A 20,067-nucleotide genomic window follows, 5' to 3' on the forward strand; every position below is an offset into this window, starting at 1 on the left:
CAGTGGCCAATCAGATTGCGCGAACCGAACGCGGAAGTGAACCTCCGTTGGGGAAAATATACACGCTGCCCGCACACAGACAGTGGCAGGTCCCATGGCTCCACAGAGGAGGAGGACACCTTAGGATGGTGGTAGGAAAACCCTGGTACTAGCCTACAATATTTAAATAGATTTTCGTATATGAATTGTAACTCACTAGAATCTCTAAAAGTGTAACATGTTGTGTTTGTATTAGTATCATTCATTTATTTTTGTTAAACAGTAAAGCAGTCATTGGTTACTGTGCTACAAAGCATGGTGTTACTGCTCCCTGGTGGTCATTTCAGGTAAAGACACTATAGGTCTGTTATTACAGCAATGTCAGCATCTTTCAAACAGACAACGCTGATGATACTGTATTTAGGGATATTAGCAGACTGTCATATTCTCTGAATTAATTCTTATTTTCTCTATCATCTTGTTGATTTTACATTCCTACATTCCTATCTTTACAGGTGTAAAATACCCAATATATTAACTTAGTTAAGGTTAGTTAAGGTTAAAATTGTGAGAATTGTATTGGTTTCCTAAAATCCACAGTTTTTGTTTGTTTGCTTGTTTGTTAGTTGTTGTTTTTTGTCATTGGTAATTTGCACGTGTGGTGTTATGATGATGAAGCGAGCTGGCATCTTGAACTTCCACTGGTCAATCACCCCCAGTGGGGCGGGTTGACGCTCACTTGTAGGGCGGTACCTCCACCGCCGCGGTAGTAAATGGCGAGAGACCTGACGGGTCCGCACCCGGAAGTGGGTGGTTAAATCACCGTCACCGACTGGTCACCGCTGACATACTGCCTGCTGCTGGGTGATGAGGCTGGGATGAGGCTGGCAACCGGAGAATCGCCGCGATCGCTACAAGACTGAGAGAAAACGAACATCTCAGCGCCGGGTGCCCATCATCATAACGCACGTAACCAATACTGCCAGAAGAACAGCTGAGAAAGAGGCGCGTCGCCACCATGATGGAAGAGATAGATAGATTTCAAGTACCAAGCGCTGTGCAGGAAGCGGAGATGCAGGCAGAGATGCAGCCGCTCGTAAGTGAGATTTATTCTCCCTGTTATTGGAGATGGTGAATTTGTGTGTTTTTGTTTTTGTTTTGTTTTTTTACATATGCTAATCATATTGCTAATTCCATATCCAGTAGGCCTCATGGCTTATTGAATGAGGCCTATGTTATTCTTTGGATTCCGTCATATCCATCAAAGGTTGTAGTCTAGAAGACAACACATACCAATGTCTGATTATGAAACAAATAGACAAAATGTATTTTAGGGAATGCAAATCAAATGTTTCCTTCCGTAGCCTATCGGTGTGACCGGATCAATAGGCAGATTATGTGTAATTATTTCTGGTGATGGGTTGCGGGCAGCGGCCGCGGTGATGCGTAGTGAGCAAGCAGCATCCGTCATGTCTGGCGAAAACAACCATCCCACCTCAGAGCTATCCTCAGCATCCCTACTAGTAAGATGCTCTCGCACCGCCGGCACCGGAGTCCACAATTAAATATATAGTCCACTGTCCAGTAGCCCTAAATTAAGATCGGGTTTTATGATAATCACCACGCGTGTTTTGTCGATAGTGGAAAATACAACGGAGCTTTGGTCGGGCTCTCGCCGTGGCCTGTAGCGGGGCTGTGGATTACTTCATGCTGCGGAGGGAGAGTGGCGTGGAGCGGCTCTCTACATGACCTGCCGTGTGGTGCCACTCGCCCTGAACCAAGCCCCAGTAGAGCCAGGCCAGGCTGCTGTCAGTGCTGTGGATGTACGGCTATTCCTGAATTCACTTATTTGGCCCAGGGTCTTAGATTATTAACATAATTCCACCCTTTGCTGTTGATACATGCTTCAAGAACTATAGGCTTGTTGGCATATTATGGCGATTCGATTATTCGATTATTTTATTCCAGAGAGAGGGGGTGCTGGTGGTGATGATGGTGTGTGTGTGTGTGTGTGTTTGTTTTGTGTGTGTGTGTGTGTGTGGGGGGGGGGGGGGGGGGCATACTTTGTTCACAAGTTTTCCTTTTTATTACACATATAAAGCTTATAGTATGGATATAGGATATTCAAATCATTATGCATTATGAAGATACATTAATTATGCATTACTAATATGCATATCTCTCTCTATCTCTCTCTCTTACTCTATCTTTCTCTTTCTCTATCTCTCTCCCTCCATCTCTCTTCCTTTATTTCTCTCTCTCTCTCTCTCTCTTTCTCTATCTCTCTCCCTCCATCTCTCTTCCTTTATTTCTCGCTCTCTCTCTTTCTCTATCTCTCTCCCTCCACCTCTCTTCCTTTATTTCTCTCTCTCTCTATCTCTCTCTTTCTCTCTCTCTCTACCCCCACCCCCTCTCTCTCTACCGTCAGGACCCTGCCTCCTCCACAGGCTCAGAGGCAGACTCGGACACCAGAGAGGGGGAGCCTGTCACCATCAACTACAAGCCCTCGCCCCTACAGATGAAAATAGGTGTGTGAGATCAATATGCAGTTTGAGAATGTTCAGTTGCTCACAGTATTGTGAGACTCTAGTAAAGAGAGATGGAACATAAAAGACACCTGTCTCTCAAATCATATCTCAGGCAGATCTAGACTGTCATGTCTGAAGGAATATAGTACTTAAGGAGAGGCCATCTGTGTTGGATGATTTTAACGACTTCTCCCACTTTTATCAGGAGAGAGAATCCCTAGATAGTTGTACTTGTTTCAAGAAATCCTGCCAAGCCAAATTAGCTTACTACACTGCCAGATTATTTTACTTGTTTTAAGTGTGACGGCTCATACTGGGTCTGCGTTGTGTTTGATGTTAAATGAGAATGTCCCGAGGGGGAGTCGAACAGGGGGCTCCCGCGTCCGCGGGCGACGACACATGCCGCTGCACTAAGAAGTGAATTCACTCCTAACTACCGTACCTATGCGTCTGTTAACCCTGTTATGGGGAAGTGAGTTTAATTTACCAGCCCGCACTGCCACAGTCACTCGTCAACACACCTGTTTCCGTGACTGTGGACATACCCACGGGCTTCCCCGTTACATAAGCACATCATTATTTGCCCAAAAACTAGATTGTATTTCTTATTTTCATCAGACCATTTTTGCAGTATGCAGTTCTCCCTCCTGATTGGATAAAAGGGGAACGGGATACGAGAAAATTTATTGTCTGTTTACTGCAGAGCGGAGGGACTGGAAGACTCCTGTTACTGACCAAACACTCTATATCAGTGATGACTGTTGGAATGTAGAGCTACTATTTTAACATGTAGAGCACTTATTTTAACAGAAAGATACCACTTACAGCAACTTTCATCTATAGCTGCTGTACCTGAAAGGATATACAGTAGATGTTAAAGAGTGATCCAAGGGATATGTGGAGGGTGTATTTCTGAGCCTCTCAAAGCAGGATCTGTGGGCTGAATTCGGATGCCCATTGAATGTTTAGTCCTCTAGCTGTTCCACTGTGCAATAAGATTATTATAAGGTTATTATCTAGACATTAGATACATGACTTATTTGAAGGTAGGTGATCTACTACTGTGTAATCTATATACTTGTTACATCCCCAAATCCTGGCACTCCAAGCCATACAGTTTGGGTAGCCTTAGCTTTTGTCTCTGTTAATTATAATTGATTTAGTCTCCTAAAAAACTAATTTCAGCACCTTGGACAGAGACAAGCGATGATAAAGCATCAATACTAGTCAAGTCAAGTCAGGAGTTTTATTTGTCACGGCATACAAGTATACAATGAAATGTGCAGTACATACTAAAGGTGTGTGTAGACATTTGAAACTCAGAGAAGTGAAAAACAAATCTATGGTAATACTCTGTTTCACGACTGTTTCACTGTTGTTGTTTACATGTATCTTCAAGGTTTACTTTGAGGTCACAGTGCCACAGAATTATTTCGTTTTTAATTATGCTGACATAAGATATAATAATTATAAGCATATGTATACGGATCACATGTGCAGTACATCTGTTTGTAGGCTCTTCAAATGTAAACACCCCCCCCCCCCGAAAGAAATATGCATAGTGCACCTTTAAGGAGAAAAGCTGCTCACATTACATACATTCAAATTTACAGAAGCATACTATTCATATTCAAAATATAGAACTAGTATGCATGTGGACTAGCATGTATCAACAAGGAATTTTACAATTGATTTGAATACGTTTTTGCATCGCTGCATATTGTGTTCTTTATTTCCATTCATTCAGCTGGTCTGTTTGGTCATCATTTTATACAGTAAAACTTAATTTATCTTCAATCATTTCATTTCTAATAATTGTGATGCCAAGCATGGAACAAGATACTGATCAGGTCATCTGGATTAAAAAAAAAAAAAAAAAAAAAAAAAAAAAATCCAATTATCTTAATGTGCACACTTGTTACCTTTCAATAGACCTACCTTTCATTGCAGTCATTGTAACCAAATAGCAGACTCGGAGACGCCTTTTCTTTCTCCTCATGACTCAGACCCAAGACGCCTAATAGGCTCAGTACACTCATTGGCCACTGACTAGAATCAGGCTATATCGACCTACTGTAGTCTGATGTCATTTCCTGTGGTGTGGGAAATCGATCTTTTTAATCTCATACTTTGTTACAGCAGGTTTTATTTCTCCAGAAAAAGGAAGCCGTATCAGTGACAAAACAGATTCACTTCCCTCTTGAACGCGTGATGAAGATTTTATAAAAAAAAATTATGTATGTATTTATCCTGCAATACAGATAATTGTCACATAAAAAACTAAACACAACTAAAAAACAACATAGTAAAAACACACAAATACTAACATTTCAATGAAAAAGCCAAAATTCAAAGCACAAGCACTCCATGGCAAGCAGGTGTCCAAATCGTTCTTTAAAATGTATCAATTTCAACGAGGGAATCTAGCTTCAAATCTTTCTGTAATTGGTTCCAGGAGAATGGAGCAGCATGGCTGAACACGTGTTTCCCATGCGTTGAGGTCGTTAAGGTCGTTCCAGACTGAAGTATGACTATCTGTCATACGTACATAATAAACTTTCTATTTACAAGTACATGATAAACACTTTTAACTTTCACTACCACACTACAGGAGGTTAACCCTTTCACTACCACACTACAGACGGTTAACCTTTCACTACCACACTACAGAAGGTTAACCTTTCACTACCACACTACAGAAGGTTAACCTTTCACTACCACACTACAGAAGGTTAACCCTTAACCGTCTGTAGTCTGTAACTGTCTGTAACCCTTTCCCTACCACACTCCAGAAGGTTAACCCTTTCACTACCACACTACAGACGGTAAAAAAATTTTGTTATCAAATATTTTTCTTTTCTTTTTCTTTTTCTTTCTTTTTTTCCCCAACATGAAACAAAACATATATCACAAACAATACAATAATAATAATACATAAAAAGACTTCCCAAGACAATAACTTAACACCACATGACAAGACAATAACTGATACAGACTGTACAGTGATCATCCTACATGGACACTTGCTCGTTCTCTTCCCCCCCCCCCCCCCACCCAAGGACCTCAACATGAGTCACACTCACAATACATTATTCAGTAAAAAAAACAAAAATCAAAACAAATCAAAACAAATTCCCAAACTTATATGCGTTCTTTTAACTTTGCCACTGCAGCCAACCAAATTGCGATATTAGATTCCTTAACCCCTACAACACGTGCCGTGGATATCTCCAAATAGATCACATCAAGGTAGGTGAGAAACCATACCTTCGGGCAGAGTTTGTCTGGGTGAAACCAACGTGAGGCAATCAATTTTTTTGCGGCTGTGAGGCCGGCCAAAATGAGTCTTTTCACCTGTATAGAGGTCGGTAATTGAGAGAGATCATTCAATAATAATACAGAAGGAGATACAGGTATGGTTAAAGAGAAAATGTCAGAGAGCTGATATGTAAAATTTTCCCAAAAACTCACAACAGGAGGGCATTCCCAGTACATATGCATAAATGTACCTGTGGCGCCGTTTGGACACAAGGTACATAAAGAGTCAGGTCTGAGACCCATTGAATTCAATCGTCTAGGGCAGACCTGGGCATTGTACGGCGCGGGATGATTCTGACCGGCCCGCGAAAGATTACATGACATTTTTTTATTTTTTTTTAATTATCATGTAATCTACATCCAACTCCGGGACATCCTTTCTCCAAATCGTATCCAGGGGAAGGTCTCTATACGAGGACATGAGTAAATGGCGATAAAAGTCAGAAACAAAGCCTCTCGATGTCTCTTTGTCATAAAATAACTTGTGAAAGCGGTGATGTACTAGTGGAGCGTCCCATGGTACGCCATGAGCCTTCAGAGCTGCTCTTATTTGTAAATAGAAGAAAAAGGAGGTTCCGGGGAGATCATATCCGTTGGATATATCCTGAAAAGAGCAGAGACCAGAGTTATCGAAGATATCCCCCAATGTGTGTATGCCTTTCTTTTCCCATCTAGGGTATCTAATAGGTTGTTGTCCAATAAGGAGAAGATTGTTATTAAATAGAGGGGAATGCATGTGCCATTGATGGCGTTTTGTACCCTCTTTCTGTCTATGTTAGGGTTAGATTTTTCTGAGTGTCACGCCAAGTCTGGATCACATGTGTGATAAGAGGGCCAAATCGTAATTTACATTGTTTAATTGATATGTTGGTATACACAATATCCTGAAGTCTATATGGGGACACCAACTTCTCCTCCAATGGTCACCAAGATACAGCTGCTTGAGCGTCAAACCAAGTGATCAAAGGTCTCAGAGAGAAAGCTTGAAAATAATATTTAAAGTCTGGAAATGCTAAGCCCCCATCGAGTTTACTCCTTTGGGCAGACGGTTAACCCTTTGTAGTGTGATAGTGACAGGGTTAACCTCCTGTAGTGTGGTAGTGAAATGGTTAACCTTTTGTAGTGTGGTAGTGACAGGGTTAACCTTCTGTAGTGTGATAGTGACATGTTTAACCTTCTGTAGTGTGATAGTGAAAGGGTTAACCTTCTGTAGTGTGGTAGTGAAAGGGTTAACCCTTTGTAGTGTGGTAGTGAAAGGGTTAAAGGAGCAGTTTAAAAAAAAACGTGACCAGATGCCACGTATACCGCAGAACGTCGCCGCCTGTGTCGTACGCATTCGCGTATGGAGCTGAAGTCACTGTGTCTCTCCGTCTGTGCAGAGAAACAGAGAGAGTTGGCCAGGAAGGGCTCGCTGAAGAACGGCAACGCTGTCGGGAGTCCTGTCAACCAGCAGCCCAAGAAGAACAATGTCATGGCCAGAACACGGTGAGAAGTTATTCAAGAGAAGTAATGACACACACCACAGTGCTGGTAAAACAGTGTGGTGTGTTGGGGATACATTACAGACCTGTACAATATTAGTATCAATAATCTGACCCCCGGCACTGTTTCAGGTCTGTAGTGTTCTTGGAAGATGTTGACATGCCGACTTTTGGAATTCTTTATGGATTTAATATGATAATCGATCCATGTCTTTTAAAGAAAAACAGTGATGAATTGCAATAAATGGCATGGTTGAAACACAATACGTAATGCATCACTGCCCCTTCATAATTGCAATGTTATGTCATGTTATGGCTATGGTATATTCCCAGCCCTAGCACTGATTACTGTGGTTTCTACTTAAAAGGCCTCTTTCTCACACTCTTTTAAAGTTTCTTAATTACAACCACAGTAAGCACGGTTTAATATGGAATGGAAATTAGATTTAACCTGTGTACTTGTTGGTGTTGTTGTGTGTTTAAGTGTGTTCTTGTATCTCCTCCTTCTGGCTCCTATATAGTCACATCCCCAGGAGTATTAATCTCTCCTCTCCTCCTCATCCTCCCTGTCACCTCCAATTATTCCCTATCTCTTCTCTTCTGATCACCTCCCCCCTCTCTCTCTCTCTCTCTCTCTTTCTCTGTCTTTCCCTCTCCCCCTCACTCCCCCTTATACTCATTATCACTCTCTTTCTATCTCTCTCTCTCTCTCTCTCTCTCTCTTTCTCTCTCTCTCTCTCTCTGTCTTTCCCTCTCCCCCTCACTCTCTCCCTTATACTTATTATCACTCTCTTTTTCCCTCTCTCTCTCTCTCTCTCTCTCTCTCTCTCTCTCTCTCTCTCTCTCTCTCTCTCTCTCTCTCTCTCTCTCTCTCTCTCTCTCTGTCTTTCCCTCTCCCCCTCACTCTCCCTTATACTCATTATCACTCTCTCTCTCTCTCTCTCTCTCTCTCTCTCTTTCTCTCTCTCTCTCTCTCTCTTGCTGTCCAACAGGTTGGTAGTGCCCAACAAAGGCTACTCCTCCTTAGATCAGAGCCCAGATGAGAAGCCCCTGGTCGCCATAGATACAGACAGGTGAAGACACACACACACACACACACACACACACACACACACACACCACACACACACACACACACACACACACACACACACACACACACACACACACACACACACACACACACACACACACACACACACACACACACAAAGAATGGTGTGGTTCTATCTCTCTCTCTCTCAGATATCTCACAGATATATTATACAAGCAGATGCTGCCATCCTGGTCTCTCTTGGAAAATATATATTATATCTCAGTGAGACTTCCTAGTTAATGTAAGGTTAAACAAATAAATAAAACATGTACTGTCCATGCACGCAGCCCATAAAAACTCTCACACACACACACACACACACACACACACACACACACACACACACACACACACACACACACACACACACACACACACACACACACACACACACACACACACACACACACACACACACACACACACACACACACACACACACACACACACACACACTAACTTAATGCTGTGTTTGTGTTTCAGTGATGATGACTTCGACATGTCCAGATACTCCTCGTCAGGATACTCCTCTGCCGAGGTGAGATGTATGAGGGAGCAGGTAGCTATGAACTCTGGGTAACAATTCTTACACCGCTCCCACCACAACCACCACCATTTCCATTTCCATTTCCATTTAGTCATTTAGCTGACGCTTTTATCCAAAGCAACTTACAGTTCTGTACAACAGGTCAGCAGGAAGGGTACAACTCTTTCTAGCTGAGTAACAATGTTCGTCAAACCTTGGGTGCTAAAGTCTTGAGTAGTAAAAAAACGTATTTACCCACTGTTCAAGTTGCACTCACTGTTTCTCAGTCGGATGATTCTAACCTTCTGGCTGCTGTGTTACAGAGATGAACCGTTACACTTTCAAAGCTGAGCCTGTAAAGGACCGTTGTCTCAGTTGACTCTGCTCTGGACGGACCTTTTCTTTTCTTTTTCTTTTTTATCCACTTTTTCTCCCCATTTTTCAATTTTTCTCCCATCCCAATTTCGTAGTATCCAATTCTCCCCTCCCCTGTCTTGAATGTTGCTAGACCATGCCTCCCACTGGTCGGTTGTAGTGAGGACAGAAGCCTTGCATCACGTGTTCCCTCCGGTACACGAGGAGGCAGCCTGTCGCATCTTTTCACCGCAGCAGCTCGAACTCTCAGTGGCGAGGAGTAACGCGTGGGAGGCTTCAAAGTAACTAGTAACTGATGGGTTCAGATAAATGTAGTGGAGTAAAAAAGTACAATGTTTTCTTGTAGTGTAATGAAGTAGTTTTGTTGTATAAATGTAGTGGAGTAAACGTATAAAGTTCCCTAAAATGAAAATACTCACGTAAAGTACAAGTACCTCAAAATTATACTTAATAAATACAGTACTTGAGTAAAAATACTTTCCACCACTTGATCCAAGATAGCAGAGAGATGCTTCCCTGGGCTGCCTGCTGCAGCTCCCTTTCTTTCTGTTTTTTTATCTTGTCTTTTCTTCGCATTATGCTGTAATTGGTAAATCAACGTTGTGCAAGATAATTAAGGGTTAATCTCCCTAAAATAGACAAACGGTACAATATGATATGTATTTGGGTTAGACTGCTGGGTGAGAGAGTCAATGCATTTCAAGAGTAAGCCTCACCAGACTGTAGTCAGTCAGTGGCTCTCAGTTACCCCTCGCCAAGATTTTGTTTAAAGGAACACGCCCACATTTTGGGAAATTAGCTTACCGTCTTCTCCAGAGAGAGACAAGAAGATAGATACCAGTTTCCTCTCTGTGCCTTCAGTAGAAATCTATCTGGCTGCACGTTAGCCTAGCTTAGCACAATGAATGGAAGCGGACAGTGCCGGTTAGCCTTCGGGAGAGGTGTTAGTTGGACAATGCCTAGGATAACCGGCACCACTTCCATTCATTGTGCTAAGCTACTGTAGGCTAACGTGCAGCCAGATAGCTTTCTACTGAACTCACAGAGAGAAAACTGGTATCTATCTTCTTGTCTCTCTCTGGAGAAGACGGTAAGCTAATTTCCCAAAATGTTGGTGTGTTCCTTTAACTTTCAAGTGTTATTTAGCCCCCTTCCCGACAAGCCACCATGAGAGGGTGGTACCAGTGCCTTAGGTCTCCAGGTTTCATATGAATATCTGCTGCTGTATTGAAATGTTTTAATAGTGGTCTAATTTCACAATGGTGACAAATAATGCAGATAGTTTGGTGACTGGTTTATTGTTATGTTACTGGCTGTCATGTCACCAAAAGGCAGGGAGCATTGGATGCTTGAATTACAATTCAAATGCTATTTTTCCGGGGTATTATTGCACACTTTTAATTGAGAATTGATGCCATGGGCCACATTACAAAACTAAAATATAAAAATGTAAAATGAAATTAATATAAAATGGCACGTATCTGTGCACGTCAATGCTTCACTCACTGCTTCACTCACTGCTTAATTCTCTCCTTTACTTACGCCCTCATTGAGTCAGTACGTCCGTCCGTCCATCCATCCACCCATCAGTCAGTCAGTCAGTCAGTCAGTCAGTCAGTCAGTCAGTCAGTCAGTCACTCAGTCACTCAGTCACTCAGTCACTCACTCACTCACTCACTCACTCACTCACTCACTCACTCACTCACACACACAGCTGTTCTCTTCTTGTATATCCATGCATGTCAAGAGGCTCAGACAGTCTTAGCCAGTTCTCGGGATCTTGGTTATTTGAAATCCTGAACCCATTTCACTTCCTACTGCACCTAGATCTGCGTCGGTGACTAGGCTATGTCCACACGCATGCAGATAATCCAGTGCTAATGCAATTATAAGAATATAACAAACATATATATATATATATACATATAATATACAAATCTAAACACAAGTTGTGTAAAAACTTGAATTTAATTATTACTGCAGTTAAATGTATTATCATAGCAATCTCTGTAGAATAGATCGGCATTAGTCGTATCAAGAGTTTTCGCATGGTCGTTCGGAGGTTACATTCATGCTTCTATTGAGTATTTAGCATGGGAGGTTACATGGGAACATAGAGAAATACAGTACTATGTTTATCATGATGCGATATCTATAGTTTCCCCCCTTTTTTTATGCAAGATTGCATAATAAAAAACTGTAACTCAATAATTCACAGAATCAATGTAAAGGCAAAAGATTGAATTATTGTGTGAATGTAAACATTAGCATTTCCTGGTCGACCTGGTGCATATGCATTCACACTTTGCACTTACTCGCACGCATGCACCAAGACTACTACAAGGATGGGATTTGTTTTGGCGACGAGAAGAGAGGGTGAACATGGAATTATTATGTTGACCTAGCTAGTGGCAGACAATATCAATACGAAATAGAGTCAATGGACTCATCGCAGTCTTTATTCTCACCGGTCTCAACGTGTTTCTGCAGTAAACCTGCCAAGGTGTGGAATTTACAATGATATATCACCGTCAGGATCCTCCCGGTAGTGTTTTGCATGTAGTAAGAGCGGAGAACGAGTGCGTCAGCATCTTCTGGTTGTCAATTAAAACTCCAGCTACCGTAGCCGTACCTTATTCCCCAGAGACTGCTCGTCTCTTACGCTGCACGTTTTTGCTTCTGATCATTCCCATATTCCCCTGAGTGTGTGTAACCTGCCCCAAGGTAAGACATACTTTGAGAAAACATCAGAACATCAGAAGTCTCACCCTCTATTCCGCCTCGGCGTTCCCGCTCGAACTCTATCCTGGTTCATGAACGGCATCCATGCTGGAAGACATCCCCACCACCTGAACTCATCGCCCTCATCATCACCACCCTCTACGTCAAGTTATGAACCTTCCAAGTAGGGCTGGGCGATTCTTGCTCAAATGTGAATCACGATTTTTCTCTCTAAGAATTGAGATCATGATTCTCTCACACGATTCTTATTTTTTCAATAAAATCATTTATTGCACTCTTTCTTAAACAGACAACATAACATATCAAAGTGCTTGACTTAAACTTAAACATAACATAATGAAAGTGCTTGACTTAAACTTAAAGGTCTCTTGTAACATACAAAATAACTTAAGTCAGAATCGTCATCATTTTAAAAAGTTAAGTAAAAAGTTAAAATAATATATAAATGTTGTGGTGGACACTAGATGGAGGTGTCTCACTTCAGAATGGACACTGATTGAGTGACAGGAGGGAGTTGACTTAAGGGTGTGGCTGTACCTTGGTTCTGTTGGATTTGTTTGGAAGTAAAGTTCAGAGACTCGATACTCCGTCTGCTCGTCTCATTGATTCACTTCCACAGTGGTGACCCTAAACGTGTGAAATATGAGCAATAACGAGAATCCACCGGCTGTGGTTCCCGCAGTGTATGCCGCTACAGTCAAGTTGCCAGAGTTTTGGCAGCATGACCCGGCCCCGTAGTTTCAGCACATCAAGGCACAATTTCACCGCCGCCTGCCCTGGCCAATATGCTCGCCACGGGCGATATGTACCAGCGCCTCCTCGCTGAGTTTCCTGCTCTGACTGTCCCCACTTTCTCTGCCTCTGTCGCCAAGCATGGGGTGGAACATTACATCCCAACGGTGGGCCCGCCAGTTTATGCACGGGCATGCCGCCTGGATGCTGCTAAACTGGCAATAGCCAGGGAGGAGTTTGCCACAATGGAACAGCTCGGCATTGTGTGCCGGTCCAACAGTCCTTGGGCCTCCCCACTACACATGGTCCCCAAGGCGGACGGGAAGTGGCGTCCGTGTGGTGATTTCCGTCGCCTAAATAACATCACCACTCATGACCGGTACCCAGTGCCACATATCCAGGATTTCTCTGCCCACCTGGCGGGCGCCACCATTTTTTCTAAAATAGATTTGGTGCGTGGCTACCACCAGGTGCCCGTCCATCCACTCGACGTGCCCAAGACTGCCATTATCACGCCGTTTGGACTGTTTGAATTCCTGCGCATGCCATTCGGCCTTAAAGGGGCAGCGCAAACATTCCAGCGGCTGATGGACTCTGTGCTGCGAGGCCTGTCATTTTTGTTTATTTATCTGGATGACATCCTGGTAGCCAGTGCATCGGTGGAGGAGCATCGGGGACATCTCCGTCAACTGTTCGAGCGGCTCAACGAGCATGGGCTGATCGTGAACCCGGCCAAATGTCAGTTTGGCCTGCCGGCCATGGATTTCCTGGGCCACCATGTCTCTTCCCAGGGGGCTGTTCCTCTACCCGCCAAGGTGGAGGCAATTGCTGCTTTCCCCCGCCCCCGCCCCCTCACCATCAAACCTCTCCAGGAGTTCCTGGGGATGGTTAATTTTTACAATAGGTTTATAGCCCATGCGGCTCACCTGATGAGACCTCTGTACGAGGCGCTGAAGGGGAAGAGAGCCAACGATGACGTGGGCTGGTCCCCGGAGCGGGTCCAGGCATTCGAGGGCTCTAAGGCTGCCCTTGCCAACGCCGCCATGCTGGCACACCCATCTCCTGCTGCTCCTATAGCCCTCACCACCGATGCCTCCGATTATGCAGTAGGTGCGGTGTGCGAGCAGTGGGTGGCTGGCGCCTGGCAGCCTCTGGCCTTCTTCAGTAGGAAGCTGCGCGACAACGAGAGGAAGTATAGTACATTCGACAGGGAGCTCCTGGCCCTCTTCCTCGCCATACGTCACTTCAGGTTCTTGCTGGAGAGCCGAGAGTTCACAGTTTTTGTCGACCACAAGCCCCTAACGTTTGCCATGGCCAAGACCACAGAGCCATGGTCGGGGCGGCAGCAGCGCCAACTTTCCGCCATATCGGAGTTCACTACCGACATCCAGCATGTAGCCGGTAAAGACAACCAGGTGGCAGACTGCCTCTCCCGGGCGCGCGTCAGCCCTGTGCACCTGGGCATCGACTATGCTGCCATGGCTGCTGACCAGCTCACAGACTCAGACCTTCAGGCGTTCAGGACGGCTGTGACAGGACTTCGACTTGAGGAAATGTGGTGTTTCACGACAGTGGCGCCACGCTCCTCTGTGACGTCTCCACTGGCCAGCCCCGCCCCATGGTTCCAACTGACTGGCGCCACTGGGTATTTGACACCATTCATGCCCTTTCACACCCTGGGGTAAAGGCGTCGGTCAAGTTGGTAGGGGCCAAGTTCGTCTGGCCGGGCGTTAGGAAGGACGTCAAAGTATGGGCGGCCTCCTGTGTGGCGTGCCAGCGTGCCAAGGTACATCGTCACACTAAGGCCCCCCTGGAGCCGTTTCTCATTCCAGAGAGGCGGTTTGACCATGTCCACGTGGACCTGGTGGGCCCACTTCCCCCGTCTCAGGGTTTCACACACCTCCTCACTATGGTGGACAGGACCACCAGGTGGCCGGAGGTTGTTCCCCTGTCATCAACAACGGCTGCGGAGGTGGCTTGGGCGTTTATTTTCGGCTGGGTCACTCGGTTTGGCACGCCATTGGACCTGACTTCGGACAGGGGATCCCAGTTCACTTCTGAGCTGTGGAGCACCGTGGCTGAGAGACTTGGGGTGAAACTCCATCGTACCACAGCATACAACCCAAAGGCCAATGGCATGTGTGAGCGTTTTCACAGATCCATGAAGGCCGCTCTCCGGGCCACGCTCACAGACGGCAACTGGGTCGACCGTCTTCCGTGGGTCATGTTGGGCCTGCGTACTGCCTCTAAAGAAGACCTGCAGGCCTCTTCAGCCGAATTGTTTTTTGGTCAACCGCTGAGGGTCCCAGGGGAGTTCCTTCCTGGTTCCTCTGCCCCTTGGTCCACTACAGCTCACCGATCTGCCTTCCAGGACGCAGCGAGGGTGTTTGCCCCAGTTCCCACACATCACTGCCTTCCCCAGTCCTACATTCCTAAGGACCTGATGACTGCGAGGTATGTGTTCATCCGTCATGATGCCCACCGTTCTCCACTGCAGGCTCCCTATGACGGGCCCTTCCGTGTCCTCGAGCCGGGCCCCAAGTACTTTGTGGTGGACATGGGGGGGAATAAGGAGCAGATCAAATCAAATCAAATCAAACCTTTCCACCGATGAGGCCTCGGCGGCGGCGGGGACGGCCCCCTGCCCCTACCCTTACCCTTTCCCCTTCCACGTTCCCTGTGACTGTTAAATACAGTCGTTATGGCCGTGTGGTCAGACCTCCTAAAAGAGACTGAAGACACTGGGTGCACTTTTTTGGGGGTTTATTGTGTTCAGTTCCGTTTATTTGGTGTTGCACTGATTGTCAATTCTGAATGTTCGGGGGGGGCCTGTGTGGTGGACACTAGATGGAGGTGTCTCACTTCAGAATGGACACTGATTGAGTGACAGGAGGGAGTTGACTTAAGGGTGTGGCTGTACCTTGGTTCTGTTGGATTTGTTTGGAAGTAAAGTTCAGAGACTCGATACTCCGTCTGCTCGTCTCATTGATTCACTTCCACAATGTATCTTTTTTTTGTTATTAAAAAAATCGTCATCATTTAGAAATGAGATTGCATAGGTCTATGAATCGAGATCGCGATTTTATTTTGATTAATTGCCCAGCCCTACTTCCAAGCCTCCATGTGATAACTGCACAGTAGGATGTACTGTATTATTGTCTTCATTAACTTTGTAATAGAAGCTTTAATGTATGTGAAATATTGTTAGTGGTCACTTGCCTACATCTGGTCAATTTGGGGCCTGCTTATTCTTGTATATGACCCTCATAGACCTCTCACACATTTTTGTGCTCCTTTTCCCCCCGCCTATGGCGAAAATGAACGTCGTTTTCCTTTCCAGTTTACCAGTAATTTTGTCCTTGATACTGCATCTGGAGTTAATGGAGAAATTGCATTTCACCAAAGGATTTTTAATGAAATTGTTAAATGCCAAATTGATAACTCTAAATGACCGGATGTTGCAGAGAATGAACTGACGCTGGTGACGTCTGGTGACTTCATCTGTAACGCTAAGCCAGTTTTAGCCACTTAGAAATTCAAAATCACCTGCCTTATCAGAGAGAGAAAGGTATATTAGAAGGCCTTGTTCACGGGAACCCCAGCCGGTATGAACCACAGATGAAGCCTGGAGTGATCTATTTAAGCATTACATCACGCGCAGGAGTGGTTTGTGAACAATAAACCATGCCTAGGGGTGGTCGTTAGGCCCGAGGCGCAGCCGAGGGTTGTTAGACCCCCCTGGGCATGGTTTATTGTTCACAAATCACGACTGCAAGTGGTGTAATGCTTTTATACAGCCACATTCATCCAACCTTATTGCTATACAATAAACACATTAATCGAAGATTTATTGAAAAAACCATCCGCCAGACAAAGTAGTTCCCACAACAACAAAAAAGACAATTTGCCTCCATGTGGAAGCAGCTTGGAAGTGCATCCAACCAACTAACACATCCAACTGTGTGTTATTGGAATGATTGAGAGAAGTTGCCTCATGTGGAAGCAGCTCGGAAGTGCATCCAACCAACTAACACATCCAACTGTGTGTTATTGGAATGATTGAGAGAAGTTGCCTCATGTGGAAGCTAGGTATGGGAATTGATAGGGTTTTATCGATACGATTCCATTATCGATTCTGCTTATCGATTCGATTCTTTATCGATTCCCTTATCAATTTATAATTTACATAAATAAATTGGAAATGCAACAGAACTACATTTACATTTAGTCATTTAGCTGACGCTTTTATCCAAAGCGACTTACAAGTTCTGTACGACAAGCCATCAGGAAGGGCAAAACTCTATCAGCTGAGCAACAATGTTCATCAAAGTGTTGAGTGCTACAGTGTAGGTTAGTTTATTAGGACAAGTGCATGACAGTACGGTTAGTTAGGGTTAGATTTTTTTTCTTCCAGATAATGGTTGAAGAAGTGCGTCTTTAGTCGACGGCGAAAGATTGGACGTGATTCGGCTGTCCTAACTGGGGTGGGTAGTTCATTCCACCATTGTGGGGCAAGGACTGAGAATAGGCGACTTCTCTTTGATGACCCTCCCGGAGCTTGGATAGGAGTAGGTCTGAGGCGGCCAGAAGATGCAGAGCGTAGTGGTCTAAGCTGGTTAGAATAACAACATGCAACTTGACATTTCTGATTCATTTATTGTTGAGCCCCCATGTCAGAAAAATACAAAAACTGTAAAAAATAAAACATTAACTATAGCCTACACTTAAATAAAATAATGTATTTGAGATTCTCTTAAAATGTTTTTTTTTTTTATTCTTAAACTAATTTAATCTATTGAATAACAGGTCGTTATTCCTCTGACTTCTGTCTCACACACACACACACACACACACACACACACACACACACACACACACACACACACACACACACACACACACACACACACAGAGCTCCCTCCCCGGGCCCCTGTCCTATAAGGTATTGGCTTGTGTTGCTACACGGACACATTTGTATGTTGCACCACCACGGTACTTCCTGGCTTACAGTGTAGAGACTAGTAAACAAACACTCCGTCTCTTATTATATGTGAACTAAATAGTACAAGGTTTACACAACAGCCCCCACCTGCTGTTTTATTGTATTTGTACCTGTACTATCCGCTGTCAGCTGTTTATCTCTCTTTGTGAGCTTGATTAAATAGCGTTAGCTCACGTTAGCTAGCGTTAGCTCCGCGGCTAATTTGAGCTCACCCTGAACTAAATCAATGACTAGGTTCTAAAGCATTCAAGTAGTTTTCACTGCACATAGAAGTAGCCAAACAGCGGGAGCATTTCGGGAGCATATTACCAAAACCCAGGCAATTTCGAGCCCTTAAGGAATCAAATAGAGTCTGCCATGGCTACATGCTAACGCTAACGTTATTGCGCAACTGTAGGAAAAACCTGGCAGCGATAAGGGAATCGAAAGTCACGGGAGCCACACGGTTCCAGGAATCGGCCAATTAGGAAGTTTTCGATTCCCATCCCTAGTGGAAGCAGCTCGGAAGTGCATCCAACGGATCCAACAAACTAATACATCCAACTGTGTGTTATTGGAATGATTGATTGAACATTTTATTACCAGATGCAGAATGGGTACAATACAGTACGGCTCAATACACACAATTGTTAAGGGTATGCAGACCTACTTTCTATAGAACTTCATTCTTAGATGCTTCTATAGAAAGTAGGTAAAACAAATAAAAAAAATTCCTTTGCCCTATAGGGGAAAAAAAGTTTTCTTCGCCCTATCTTTTTAAACCTACTTTAGAGGGCCTAAACTTAACCAGTTGGAAACCAGGCGTACAGTAATAAAATTAGCAATCAACCAATCAATCAATTCAATAGACCATGCTCACTTAAAACAGTGCAGCACTCAGCTGCTTCTCTCTGTCTGACTCTCCCCCGCCGTTGCAGACAGGAGTGTGTGTGTGTGAATGTGTATGTGTGTGTTTGTGTGGGGGTGGGTGGGTGGGTACGCCAGCGTCGGACAGTGTGAGAGTGAGCGCTGCAGTCAGGGGGAAGGAAGAAGAAATTTAAAATAAAATTGCAAATAATCAATCAATCAATCCGCGATTTTTCTTTTGTTCTACAATGACTCATGACCCATCAATTACATCATCCAACATTGTTTAAAGGACTAAGACATTCGCTGTGACAGAATCGCTTTATATTTAGTCGTTATGACGCTATCAACATATCCATTTGTTAAAGATTATTGTCCGCCATCTTGTTTTCTCCGAAGAATCCGCACGGCGGAGACGCGGAGTGATGTGATTCGGTTGTGGGCGGGTCCTGGGACCAGGAGCGTGGAATGGTCCCTATACATACGTGTAAATGGACTGTTTCAGCCAATCAGAATCGAGACATTTGCATGCCGTTGTATAATAATAGTTAATTTTCCTATAGCTGATTCTGGAGCGACGGGAGCAGCCGGAAATCTGTCACCTGTGAGAGGTCTATTATCGATGTACAATAATTATGTTGACGAGTGAAAAAACTAAAAAAGTCCCTCATCTGTCTGTCTCTTCTTGTTTATCTGCTATAATAAGTGTCATTGGTCCTCATCTTCAAACCCATCGACCTCTCCTCCACTCCTCCCCTTCTCTTGTTCCTCCATCAGCAAATCAACCAGGACCTGAACATCCAGCTTCTGAAGGACGGTTACCGTCTAGACGAGATCCCGGACGACGAAGACCTGGACCTGATCCTGCCCAAATCCATCAACCCCACCTGCATGTGCTGCCAGGCGACCTCCTCTACTGCCTGTCAAATACAGTAACCCCCCAACCCTGCCCCCTTCCCACACGGGACAACCCTGCCCCCTCTCAACCCTCATGAGCTGTGTGAGTTTACTTTCGCCGACAGAATGGCGACTGACGGAGAAGCATTGGTAGAATATTGTTATGATAATTATGTACAATGATAATGATGATGATAAAATAATCAACTTACCTTACGGAAAGTCTAGGATTGGAAATGATTTAACGGTATGGAAATACGTAGATTATGTTTAAATATGCGACTAACAGATGTGGTTTCCTCCTATGGTAGGACATGCAGTTCTGTGTGAGGAGCAGGGGGATGAACGGGGGAGGTGTCTGACCCCCCTGCCACCTCCCCCTGCGGACAATATGACGTACTGTAACGCAGAAAGTCAAACAGAAATAGAAACTAAAGGAAAGGTCAAGCTGATTTAATAAAAGGTGATTTTCATGTCCCTAAAGATTAAGAAACATCCTCATAACCGCTGCTGATTCAGCTGCTCTGCTTTACATGAATTCTAGG

The 20,067-nt window shown here is 44.4% G+C and overlaps 1 protein-coding gene across 2 annotated transcripts; it reads left to right on the plus strand.

The window, feature by feature from the left end:
- Positions 1-945: 945 nt before the first annotated feature.
- On the plus strand, positions 946-19,561 carry fam219ab (family with sequence similarity 219 member Ab; the record flags this gene model as incomplete). 2 transcript variants are annotated; one of them, XM_084323619.1, is made up of 6 exons in its annotated part: positions 946-1,075; positions 2,408-2,507; positions 7,205-7,310; positions 8,299-8,379; positions 8,886-8,961; positions 19,403-19,561. In XM_084323619.1, the coding sequence occupies 6 exons, from the start codon at positions 998-1,000 to the stop codon at positions 19,559-19,561; spliced, it is 600 nt and encodes a 199-aa protein (XP_084179745.1). The 2 variants fall into 2 exon arrangements, with proteins under 2 accessions (XP_084179745.1, XP_084179746.1); XM_084323620.1 differs by having other exon boundaries at positions 998-1,024; positions 8,886-8,940; positions 19,406-19,561.
- Between the last annotated feature and the right edge of the window lie 506 nt (positions 19,562-20,067).

This window comes from Notolepis coatsorum, assembly GCF_963971535.1.
Source record: "Notolepis coatsorum genome assembly, chromosome: 10".
Classification (NCBI taxonomy): domain Eukaryota; kingdom Metazoa; phylum Chordata; class Actinopteri; order Aulopiformes; family Paralepididae; genus Notolepis; species Notolepis coatsorum.